The sequence below is a fragment of the Pongo abelii genome, chromosome 23 (assembly GCF_028885655.2).
Source record: "Pongo abelii isolate AG06213 chromosome 23, NHGRI_mPonAbe1-v2.0_pri, whole genome shotgun sequence".
Classification (NCBI taxonomy): domain Eukaryota; kingdom Metazoa; phylum Chordata; class Mammalia; order Primates; family Hominidae; genus Pongo; species Pongo abelii.
In genome coordinates, this window is record NC_085929.1 from 47,805,029 (window position 1) to 47,817,316 (window position 12,288).

General features: G+C 56.1%; 1 protein-coding gene across 2 annotated transcripts in view; it reads left to right on the plus strand.

Moving 5' to 3' along the window:
• ZC3H7B (zinc finger CCCH-type containing 7B) overlaps positions 1–12,288 on the plus strand; it is a 57,388-nt gene that overhangs the window by 30,807 nt on the left and 14,293 nt on the right. For both annotated transcript variants that reach the window (XM_002831183.6, XM_063722912.1), the window contains 6 exons: positions 4,728–4,770; positions 5,454–5,644; positions 6,275–6,596; positions 7,552–7,610; positions 8,989–9,088; positions 9,869–10,030. In XM_002831183.6, the coding sequence (XP_002831229.2) occupies positions 4,728–4,770; positions 5,454–5,644; positions 6,275–6,596; positions 7,552–7,610; positions 8,989–9,088; positions 9,869–10,030 (877 nt within the window). The remainder of the gene's footprint in view (positions 1–4,727; positions 4,771–5,453; positions 5,645–6,274; positions 6,597–7,551; positions 7,611–8,988; positions 9,089–9,868; positions 10,031–12,288) is intronic.

The window sequence follows — 12,288 nt, forward strand, 5'->3', positions numbered from 1 at the left end:
AGGTGCAGTTTGCAGTGAGCCGAGATTGTGCCATTACACTCCAGCCTGAGAGACAGAACGAGACTCCATCTCAAAAATAAAAGAAATTATTAGGCCTGGCACATACCAGGTGCTCCAAAGAGAAAACATTAAATGAATGAAAGGTGATTTGTCTAAATTTACCCAGTATGGGCCAAGCACTGAGCTTGGGGTTGGGTATGTGATAAACAAAACAAATCTGTTTCCTGCCCTCAAATAGCTCACAGTCTAGGATGGACATTAGGACATTAGCCAGATCATTTCTGGTTTCAAACCGTGATGAGGGCTGTGAAGGCAGAATATGGGGAGACCTGGGCCATTGCGACTGGGAGGCCTGATTTAGGCAGGATTCAGTGACATTTAAGCTGAGACCGGAAGGTTGAAGAGTTAGGGGCAGGGTGTGCGGGTGAAACAGCATTCCAGACCAGGGAGAAGGTATGTGCAAAGGCCCTGAGGCCTGGAGGAGCTCAGAGTGTGGGAGGAACCAACACCAAGGCAGACCTGGGGGTCCTGGAACAGGAGATAGAAGCCAGACCGCTTGACCCCTGGTAAGAAGCTCAGTCTTAGCATTGGGAAGGCACTGAAAAGAGGCAGCATTAATTCTATTCATTTATTCAGAAGGTATTTATTGGGCACTGCTTTGTACCCAGTGTCAGTTCAGACACTGGGAATAGAGCACCAAGGTAGCGTCTCATCACAGCAAGCAGAGCTGGGGCTGGGCAGGCACAGCAGATGCTCAAAAAATATTTGTTGAATGATTGAATGACTGTGGCCAGGGGGCCACAGCAAATATGGGTTGAATGCCCAGCTCTCCAGGGCCAAGGCCACAAAGCCCTGCTCAGTCTGCAGCCAAATGACCACAGATGGCGCCATACCTGACACCAGGCCCCCCCTAGTCCCTGCCAGGCCATTCACCCATCCCTGCAATCTTGCTGGGCTCCTCCTGCACATTCATAGAGGTCAGGAGGGGCATGGTTAGGGAGGGCTCTAAGAAGCCCACAGTGGAGAGGACCAGTTCAGACCCTGCCTCATGAACTCAGTTTGCCCAACATGGTACAGCACACATGTGAGCACACACATGTGTACGTGCACACACAGAGTGGCCCTAGGACACATGAGGGCAGGGTGGTGTCCCAGCCAGAGCCCCTGGCCTTCCGTCAGTTGTGCACAGACACAAGTAAATGCAGGCTGCAGGGGTCCCTGTAGGTTCTCCACCATGAGCACCATATTCATTCAGCCAGCTGGTCATTTCACATGGGGAAGTGGGGATGGACCAGGCTGTGCCCACAGGGAGCTTCTTATGACCTAGGAGCCAGGCAGAGGCCCTGCAAGACAGTGTCTGTGCAAGAGCTGTCCCCGGCATTGTGGGGAACAAGATGCAAGGAGGGCTGTGAGTTCCAGGAACAGAGAGCCCAAGGCAGCCTTGGTTGGAGAGGGCTTCAGCGAGCCAGGGAAGCAAGACTAAGAGGAAGGGAGAGCTGGAGAGGGGGAAATGGCACTCATGACCAGGAGCACAGCCTACGCAAAGGCTAAGCAGCAAGAGAGACAGACACCCCAGATCACAAGACCAGTTCCTCCCATGGGGCTTGGAATAGCCTGGGCTCTGCAGTGGAACGTGCTTTGGATCAGATCCTGAGCACGCTCCTTATCTACGCAGGCCACTCCACCCCTCCGAGCCTTAGCTTCCTTCTCTTTCGCAGGGGTCCGGTACCTGCCATTTTGTGGGGGTTATAGAATTACAATGGGTCAATGTGAAAGCTCCCAGCAGGGCGTCTGCAGGAGAGATAGAGCTCCATAGACCTTTGTTGCTAAACAGATGTCACCAGGAGTGCCATGCAGAAAGGCAGGAACAGTGAGCCTGACAGGCTGGGGTGATGGCAAGGGCAGGAGGGCTGAGAAGGGTCCTGCGTAGCCTGGGAGCCATGGGCAGGATCTAGCAGGGAGAATCACCGCTTTCCCTAGAGATGTTCGTCTGGTACCTCTCTTTCCCTCAAAGACTTTGTGTACTTACCATGAGGATAGCAGCTCTGTGATCCAGCGTGGCGGCCTTGGTTTGGCAGCCAATCTGTGGTGGGCAAACACTCCGGAGACTGAAGTGCACACATTTGCCATGTGCTCTATGGCAGGCTCAGGTGTGGGAAGGAGGTGCAGGGTGTTGGTGCAGGTATGGATGGGGGAGTGTACAGTTCCAGGGGACAGAGTCAGGACAGGCTCTTGGGTCAGACAGCCCTGCTCTGATCTGTGCATGGCAGCTTTCTGGGCTGACATTTCCATGCCATGGGATGATACCTCGCAGGGCGCCTGGACCAAAGGCTAAACTCCACAGTGGATGTGAGATGCTGGTGTGAGGCAGGATGCTGGATGAATCTAGCTGCTGGTCCTGTGGCTGCTGGTCCTGGGAAAGGAAGGCTAGTGGTGGAGTCTGGTCCTCCATCCAGCCCTCCGTGGGGACACAGAAAGGGCGGGGCCACCTAGGGCCTCACCAGGGAAGCAGGACTTGAGCTGGATTGCGAAGGACTCAGAGAAAAAGGGGAAGGTGTTCAGGACAGGGAAGGATGCGCCACATCCTGGAGGTTGGAGTGTGGGAGCTATCGAATGAAACACCAGCTCTCCCAGGCCAACTTCCAGAAACTTATGCCGTGCATCTAATAAACACAGGCCAGGCATGGTGGTTCACGCCTATAATCCCAGCACATTGGGAGGCCGAGGCGGGTGGATCATTTGAAGTCAGGAGTTTGAGATCAACCTGGCCAACATGGTGAAATCCCATCTCTACTAAAAAATTCAAAAATTAGCCGGGTGCGGTGGCTCACACCTGTAATCCCAGCACTCTGGGAGGCTGAGGCGGGCAGATCACGAGGTCAGGATATCGAGACTATCCTGGCTAACACAGTGAAACCCCATCTCTACTAAAAAATACAAAAAATCAGCCGGGCGTGGTGGCAGGCGCCTGTAGTCCCAGCTACTCTGGAGGCTGAGGCATGAGAATGGCATGAACCCGGGAGGCGGAGCTTACAGTGAGCTGAGATCGCACCACTGCGCTCCAGCCTGGGCTACAGAGTGAGACTTCATCTCAAAAAAAAAAAAAAAAATTCAAAAATTAGCTGGGCGTGGTGGCATGTGCCTGTAATCCCAGCTACTCAGGAGGCCGAGATTAGAGAGTCACTTGAATATGGGAGGCGGAGGTTGTAGTAAGCTGAGATCACACCATTGCACTCCAGCCTGGGTGACCAAGCGAGACTCCATCTCAAAAAAAAAAGTTGTGTGCAGTGGCTCACGCCTGTAATCCCAGGACTTTGGGCAGTTGAGGGGGGTGGATCACCTAAGGTCGAGAATTCAAGACCAGCCTGACCAACATGGAGAAACCCCATCTCTACTAAAAATACAAAAATTAGCCAGGCATGGTGACGCATGCCTGTAATCCCAGCTACCCGGGCAGCTGAGGCAGGAGAATCGCTTGAACCTGGGAGGCAGAGGTTTCGGTAAGCCAAGATCGCACCATTGCACTCCAGCCTGGGCAACAAGAGCAAAACCCCATCTCAGAAAAGAATAAATAAAAATACAAAATAAAAATACAAAAAAATTAGTCAGTCATGGTGATGGGTGCCTGTAATTCCAGCTACTCGGGAGGCTGAAGCAGGAGAATTGCTTGAACCCGGGAGGTAGAGGTTGCAGTGAGCCAAGATCGTGCACTGCACTCCAGCTTGGGCAACAGAGCGAGACTGTCTCAAAAAAAAAAATCCAAAACGCAAAGCACTTCCTGTGTGCCAGGCCCCGTTCTAAGCTCTTCACACACAGCAAGTCATTTCATCCTGGTAGGCTTCCCCAGCGGTGAGTGAAGCAGGCCCAGAGTGGATGGGGAACTTTGCCCAGGCCGTACAGCCTGCTCAGGCCCAGTTTCCCTCCAGCAGGAAGGCAGTGGGATCCCACCTGGGCTGTATGCCCTTCTCTGCTTCCTGGGAGGCTTGGGGCTACCGTGGGAGAGGAGAGCCTGGGGACTCAGGGACGGGGCACTTTTGTCTTTGAACTGCAAGGCATCTGTGGTGCTGTGTGGGGGGCTTGCTAAGACCCCTGCCGCCTTCACCAGGGTGAGGACCCCGCCCTGTGGTGGGTGGAACCAAGACTCAGAGGTTCCCTCCCTGCCCTCAAACATCCCTCCCTAGAGGGGCAGCTGTGGGGATCCACTGAGCCCATGCCCCCACCTGCTGGCCCATCCAGCCCCTTGCTGGGCACCACAGGGGTAAGGACCCAGCAGGTGTGAGGGCTTTTTTTTTTTTTTTTTGAGGCGGAGTCTCGCTCTGTTGTCCAGGCTGGAGTATAGTGGCACGATCTCAGCTCACTACAACCTCCACCTCCTGGGTTCAAACCATTCTCCTGCCTCAGCCTTCCAAGTAGCTGGGGTTACAGGCTTCTGCCACCATGCCCAACTCATTTTTGTATTTTTAGTAGAGATGAGGTTTCACCATGTTGGCCACGCTGGTCTTGAATTTCTGACCTCAGGTGATCCGCCCACCTCTGCCTCCCCAAGTGCTGGGATTACAGGCGTGAGCCACCACGCCTGGCTGCATGTGAGGGCTTTAATCTGCCCTGGCACTCTAAGTGCTCCTCGGTGCTGGGTCAACAACGTAGTCACGTGGGGAGGGGCTGGTCCTGGGTGCCAGGATCGGGGCCTTCCCAGCCACAGAGCCATTGTAGCCCTCTCCCCACAGGGAACTTCTAATGGATTGGGGTCCATAGATGACATCGAAACAGGTAATGTCCCTGATACGAGGGAACAAGTGGAAATTGGGGCCCCAGGTTGGGGGGCACTCAGCCCCCCACCCCCGATGTCCCCGAGAGGTCAGGGGAGTCGAGCCCCCTCCGCATCCCAGCCCTGTAGATGGGAGGGCCTCCGAAGGGTTCCCCACCCTGGTACTCCCTGAGGCATGGGAGAAAACAGTGGGTTGAGAGCCATAGACCCGCTGAGGGAGGGGAGGGCATCTCTAGTCTGGCGGAGAGGGGTGCTGCCTCTCAGCTGGGTGCAACAGTCCCATGGCCTTCACTCCAGGCTGCCTGCACACCCCCACCTCTTCCAAAGCCCTTTTCCCTCCTCTTCCTCATTGGCTTCCAGAAAAGGTTGCCTTTTAAGAGTGTCCCCTGGAGAGGGCATAGCTTACCCCAGAAGAAGGAGGCAGCAATGGTGGACATTCAGGCATTGAGCCTGGGCCAAGGATTGACATCATAGGACTGAGGGCCCCTCCCTGCTCTGGGGTTGTGGCCTTCCTTGACCACTCCCTGAGCATCTGCCAGTGGGATCAGCCGATGGGGAAGGCAAGGCTCCTGGCAAGAGCTGAAAGAAGAAGGGAAGGTGTTGGGTGAGCATCACGGGGCCCGGGACGCCTCCTCCACCCCCACCAAGCAGTGCTCCCCTTCGGCTCTTGCCACCCCATCCGCAGACTGCTACGTGGACCCTCGAGGCTCCCCCGCCCTCCTCCCCTCCACGCCCACGATGCCCCTGTTCCCTCACGTTCTGGACCTGCTGGCCCCCCTGGACAGCATCAGGACCCTCCCCAGCACCGAGAGCCTGGATGACTTCTCAGATGGGGATGTCTTTGGCCCAGAGCTGGACACCCTCCTGGACTCGCTGGTGAGCCACACCACCCTCGTGCTCCCCTGAGCTCCTCTGCCTGCTGTGTCCCCATTGTCCCAGGAGTGGAGGGAAGGCCCCAATGCTCATGTCATGTGCCTCAGGAGGAGGCCTCAGTAGGGACTCGTTTGGTACAGAAATGAAGCTGCACACTGGGCGCAGTGGCTCACGCCTGTAATCCCAATACTTTGGGAGGCCAAGGCAGGCGGATTACTTGAGGTCAGGAATTTAAGACCAGCCTGGCCAACGTGGTGAAACCCCCTCTCTACTAAAAATACAAAAATTAGCCGGGCATGGTGGCACATGCCTGTGGTCTCAGCTCCTCAGGAGGCTGAGGCTGGAGAATCGCTTGAACCCGGGAGGCGGAGGTTGCAGTAAGCCAAGATAACACCACTGCACGCCAGTCTGGGCAATGGAGCAAGACTCCGTCTAAAAAAAAAAAAAAAAAAAGAGAAATGAAGCTGCAGAATGTCTGGCCAGAAGAGACCATAGTGAGCCCTGCTCCCCCATGGGACAGGCTGAAGCCAGGCGACAGGGTGCAGGTCTCCTTGCTTCCCCAAGTGCCTGATGCTGCCCAGGCCTGGGCAGTCCTGTTTTCCTCTGACCCCTCCCTCTGTCCCTGCCTCGTAGTCTCTGGTCCAGGGTGGCCTGTCTGGCAGCGGCGTGCCTAGTGAGTTGCCCCAGCTGATACCTGTGTTCCCCGGCGGGACCCCACTGCTACCACCTGTGGTGGGTGGTTCCATCCCTGTCTCCAGCCCACTGCCCCCCGCCTCCTTCGGCTTGGTCATGGACCCCTCCAAGAAGCTGGCCGCCTCTGTGCTGGATGCCCTCGATCCCCCGGGCCCCACGCTGGACCCCCTGGACCTGCTGCCGTACTCGGAGACCCGGCTGGATGCACTCGACAGCTTTGGGTCGACACGAGGCTCCCTGGACAAACCTGACTCCTTCATGGGTAAGGCCATGGGTGGGCACGTTCAACCTCCCTGGACAGGTTGCACAGTGCTGTGGCCTCTTTGGTGCCTGGAGAGTGGAGTTGAGTTACAGATCTGTTTGTCCCCGTCACTCCTTAGCAATCCCGGGCCATGTCTGTGTGTTGCTGTCTCTGCAGTGCTCAGCACAGTGTGGGGCTGGGCCTGAGGGGTGGGTGTCTTGTTCAAGATCAAGGAGAGGAGAGCTGCGACAGTCCAGGCCTCTAGACTCCCAGTCTGGTGCTCCCTGCCCAGCCTCCCAGGACCCTGGGTCACCAGGCTGGTGAGATCCCATGGGATGATCTTGAGGCTGGGGGTGGGGCAGAAGGTCATGGCCTCCCACAGCACCACTCTGGGCTGGGTGCCAGGGACCCAGGAAGGAAGCCGGCTTGTCTAGGCGCTGGTGGGGCTAGCTTTCTGCAGTCGGACACAGCCCAGGGCACTCGACTGAGAGGGCTTAACGGGACTGTGGGGGCACGGAGGGGACTTCACTCAGCCTCAGGGCCAAAGGAGGCTTCCTGGAGGAAGTGGTGACTAGGCAGGGTCTTGAAGGAAAAGTTCACCTGCCAGGCAGAGGAAGCAGGGGCACTAGCCTGGCATGGCATGGCATGGCATGGGGCTGGCTGATGAGCAGAGCAGCGGGGGTGGGGGCTTTGGTCTCCGAGGACCTCGGAGCAAGCTAAGGAACTCGGGCTTTCTCCTAGGGGCAGCAGGAAGCCCTGGCAAGTTTAAGCAAAGAGTGGACACACTCAGGCTGGGAGGCGTCTTTGCCCCAGGGGAGTGGAGAGGAGAGGATAAAGTCAGGGGTTCAGCAGGAGTAGGAGAGGATGTGTGGCCTGGGGGCTTCTCCGAGTCAGCAATACATAAGGGGAAGCCCTAGGAAGGCCCCTCACGCCTCAGAGCCAGAGCCACTGACCCCTATGTCTTCTCCCTGCCCAGAGGAGACCAACTCACAGGACCACCGTCCCCCTAGCGGTGCTCAGAAACCAGCCCCCTCGGTGAGTGACTTGAGTGGGGATCCAGGCCTCTCATTCCCTGCTGGGGGTTGTGGGTTCTAGAGTTGGGGAATGAGCCCCCTGCATGGGGTAAGGTGCTGCATTCCCCATGGCAGGGCACTCCCAGAGTGGGTGGATCAAAGATGATCACCTCGTGCCCTTCCTCACCAAGCCATGTGCTGGGCGGGCACACAGAGGGCACCACTGCCCTTGTCTGATGGAAGAATTCAAGTCTCAGAGGGTGAAGTAACTTCCCCAGTGTTAGCAGCATCCCTGGTCTCCAGACTCAGCCAGGTCCTGAGTTTAAAAGAGCACCTGGGCCGGGCGCGGTGGCTCACACCTGTAATCCCAGCACTTTGGGAGGCCAAGGCGGGCGGATCACAAGGTCAGGAGATCAAGACCATCCTGGCTAACACAGTGGAAACCCCGTCTCTACTAAAAATACAAAAAATTAGCCGGGCGTGGTGGCAGGCGCCTGTAGTCCCAGCTACTTGGGAGGCTGAGGCAGGAGAATAGCATGAACCTGGGAGGCAGAGTTTGCAGTGAGCCGAGATCGCGCCACTGCATTCCAGCCTGGGCGACAGAGCGAGACTCCGTCTCAAAAAAATAGATAAATAATAAAAGAGCATCTGATGAGGGTCCAGGCGTGGTATCTCACGCCTATAATCCCAGCACTTTGGGAGGCCGAGGTGTGCGGATCACAAGGTCAGGAGTTCGAGACCAGCTTGGCCAACATGGTGAAATCCCGTCTCTATTAAAAATACAAAAATTAGCTGGGTGTAGTGGTGGACACCTGTAATCCCAGGTACTCAGGAGGCTGAGGCAGGAGAATCGCTTGAACCTGGGAAGTGGAGGATGTGGTGAGCCGAGAGCACACCATTGCACTCCAGCCTGGGAAACAAGAGCAAAACACCATCTCAAAAAAAAAAACAAAAAACAGCTTGCTACACTCTGACCTACACTAGCTGTGTGGTCCTGGGGAATTTCCCTAACCTCTCTGAGTCTTGCCTTCCTCCCCATCTGCTGATGACTTGGGGGTTTGGGGGGGAGGGCATGAGCACAGGCTGCAATCACGATCCCTCCCATTTCTATGCTTTCACATTCAGCTTGCCTTCAAAGAAAGGCTCAGAGCCAAGACCTAGGTCATCCACTAGGCTGGGGGCTTCCCAAGGCGGTCCTGGTATTCTAGACTCTTGGACCACGTTACAAAGAACTCCCCTGGCTGGGAGGGTAGAGGAAGAGGAAGGGTCCTGGGCTGTGGTTTTGCTCTTGGGTAGGATGGGTGGGTCATAGAGCACTCCCCACTTCTGGTGCCCTGACTGGCCCCAGTGGCCTCAGCCATCATCCAGTACCCACAGTGGCCTCCTTTCTCCTGTCACAGCCAGAGCCCTGCATGCCCAACACTGCCTTGCTCATCAAGAACCCCTTGGCTGCCACCCACGAGTTCAAGCAGGCCTGCCAGCTCTGCTACCCCAAGACAGGTAACCTTTCACCTGTAGACTCCACCCCTCTGCCCAGAGAACTGGGAATCTCAGGAACATGGGATCCCAGATCAAAAGAATCCCAGTGTCTCAGTTGGAGATAAGTGCCAGAAATCAGAAGCCACTCTGGGTTAGAAAAGGAAAGGGGCAGGAGTTTGGGATCTGTCCCTGCCAGGCATCACCTTCATAGTTCTTTCTAGAGAAACACTAACATGGTCAGACTCACTGGAGAGTGAGGGCAGTGGTAGAAAGGGGATGGGTAGGCCGGATGCGGTGGCTCACACCTGTAATCCCAGCATTTTGTGAGGCTGAGGCAGGCAGATCACTTGAGGTCAGGAGTTTGAGATCAGCCTGGCCAGCATGGTGAAATCCTGTCTCTACTAAAAATACAAAAAGTAGCCAGGCTTGGTGGCGCTTGCTTATAGTCCCAGCTACTCGGGAGGCTGAGGCAGAATTGCTTGAACCCGGAAGGTGGAGGTTGCAGTGAGTTGAGATCACACTACTGCACTCCAGCCTGGGTGACTGAGCGAGACTCTGTCTCAAAAAAAAGGAGGGGGGATGGGTGCCAAGAATGGGCTCCTTCGAGGGGCTTCCCCCAGCACAGTCCCCTGGTCTCCAGGGAGCAAGTAGCCAGGAAGGATGTAGTGGGAACTGGCAGGAGGCCCTCAGAGGGGAGGTAGGTATATAAGGAGGGGGCCGATTCCTACCCACCGCATGGGCCTGCCAGCCATCACCCTTCAATTCTGCTTCCGGAATTATGTGTGTCCACCCTGCCCATAGGCCCCCGGGCTGGCGACTACACCTACCGTGAGGGCCTTGAGCACAAGTGCAAGCGGGACATCCTGCTCGGCCGGCTCCGGAGCTCGGAGGACCAGATCTGGAAGCGGATCCGGCCCCGGCCCACCAAGACCAGCTTCGTGGGCTCCTACTACCTGTGCAAAGGTGGGTGGGCTGCAGCGGGGCAGGCAGCACAGCTGGGGCCCAGCCCCTCCACCCCCAGCCACCGCTCTGCTCCCCATCACAGGTAGACAGAACAGGGGTGGGCCTCACAGCTGCACGGGAGGAGAAAGCCACAGCCTAGGCTTCTGGGGCCTGTGCAGGATGAATTCCACATCAGAATGAGTGTCTTCTTCCCTGATCAGCTTCCAGAGGCAGGTGGGACACATTTGGGACATTCAGCCGGAGACCGAGCCCCTCACTGGCCTGTGCTCTGGAGTGTCAGGAGCCTACATGACTCATAGGGGGCTGGCTTCTCTTACCACTAGGGCCCTGAGGGGCTGTGGGGCGGTGTACCCAGCAGCCACATGAAGCATTTAGGACTGGCGCATGGTGAGGGCTCCATCCACCTGAGCTCTCTGTCACTCTTCTGTTGTCACTGTCCTCATTTCTGGCTCACATCAGCCTGGTTGGTATTTAATGGACATCCATCATGTCCCTGACTAGCTTCTTTCTGGTCCCAGCCGAGCGCCTTGGTCCCACTGTACGGCGATGTGTGCATAGTCACAGATTGTTAAGCCCTTCCCAGTGTAGCCTTTTCATTTCACCAGCATGCAGCCTCACAGCTTTGGAGGAGGAAACGGAGGCTTTGAGAGTGCACCCATGGCTCTGCCTCTCCCCCGACCTGGCCCCTAGCAGTGGCCCGCCCAGGCCTCCTGAACTTGCTCCTTGTCCTCCCAGCAGCCAGGCTGGTCTAAGGACATGTCACTCTTGGGTCGAAGGCCTCCATCAGCCACTGCCCGTGGCCAGTGGGATGAAGTCCAAATTCTGCAACAAGGCCTACACGTGCCCGTTTCGACCCCCTCACCCCTCTGCCCTAACCATTCCCCAAATGCACTGACCCTCCCTGATTCCGTCACACACCCTGTGCCCTTTGAGCCTGGTCACCCTCTGCTCCTCCTTCAAGCACCGCCTGAATCTTGGGAAGCCCTTCTCTGCGGTCCTTCCCCTTGCAATCACCCCCACTCCCACCGGGGGATCTGCCCCACTCCTCCAGGTCTGTGGCCTGTTTGTCCTTGTGCGCCTAGAGCCTGGCAGAGAGATGGGACAAGGCAGACTTAGAGTGGGAGGAGGAGAAAGAAGAAAAGGTCCCACCCCCAGGAAACGGCAGAGCTCCAGGTTGAGCCCCCTTTCCTCTCTCCAGATGGCCCAGCCCCCAGAAATTTTGTTTTGGTTTGTTTTTGTTTTATGAGACAGGGTCTTGCTCTGTTGCCTAGGCCAGAGTGAGTGGTGCTGTTATAGCTCACTGCAGCTTCAGCCTCCTGGGCTTAAGCCATCTTCTCGCCTCAGCCTCTCGAGTAGCTGAGACTACAGGCACATGCCACCACACCCAGCTTATTCTTTAATTTTTAACTTTTTTGTAGAGATGGGGTCTTAATTTGTTGCCCAGCCTGGTCTTGAACTCCTTGCCTCAAGCAATTCTCCTGCCTCAGCCTCCCAAAGTCCTAGGATTACAGGCATGAGCCACCATGCCCAGCGCCCCCGCCAGCTTTATGTATTATCTCACTTGATTACAACAACCCAGTCTCCTCCATTCATAGCAAAGACAGCTGAGGCTTGGGGAGTAATGAGGAATCCTAGCCCAGTTCTGTGTGATGCCAAATTACATGCTCTTAACCATGCAGTGTTATTTTCCTGGTGAATAATTGTTTTTAAATCCCTTATATTTGCCGGGCACAGTGGCTCATGCCTGTAATCCCAGCACTTTGGGAGGCCGAGGCGGGTGGATCATCTGAGGTCGGGAGTTTGAGACCAGCCTGACCAACATGGAGAAACCCTGTCTCTATTAAAAATACAAAATTAGCCGGGCATAGTGGCGCATGCCTGTAATCCCAGCTACTCGGGAGGCTGAGGCAGGAGAATCACTTGAATCCAGGAGGCAGAGGTTGTAGTGAGTGGAGATCGTGCCATTGCACTCCAGCATAGGCAACAAGAGTGAAACTCCGTCTCAAAAAAAAAATCCCTTCTATTTATTTAGAGACTTGTATACTTCTACAAAAGCAGTCCTATGGGATGGGTGGGGTAGGAGTGATTACTGTACTCTGTAGGTGTGGAGTGCAGAAGGGGGCCTGGTGTTTGGAAAGGAATTTTCAGCTCTGCCAAGTCCTGGCAGCAGGGGGCGCAGCAGACCCTGCCTCACCTGCGTTGGGGTGCAGAAGGGGGCCTGGTATTTGGAAAGGACTTTCCAGCTCTGCCAAGTCCTG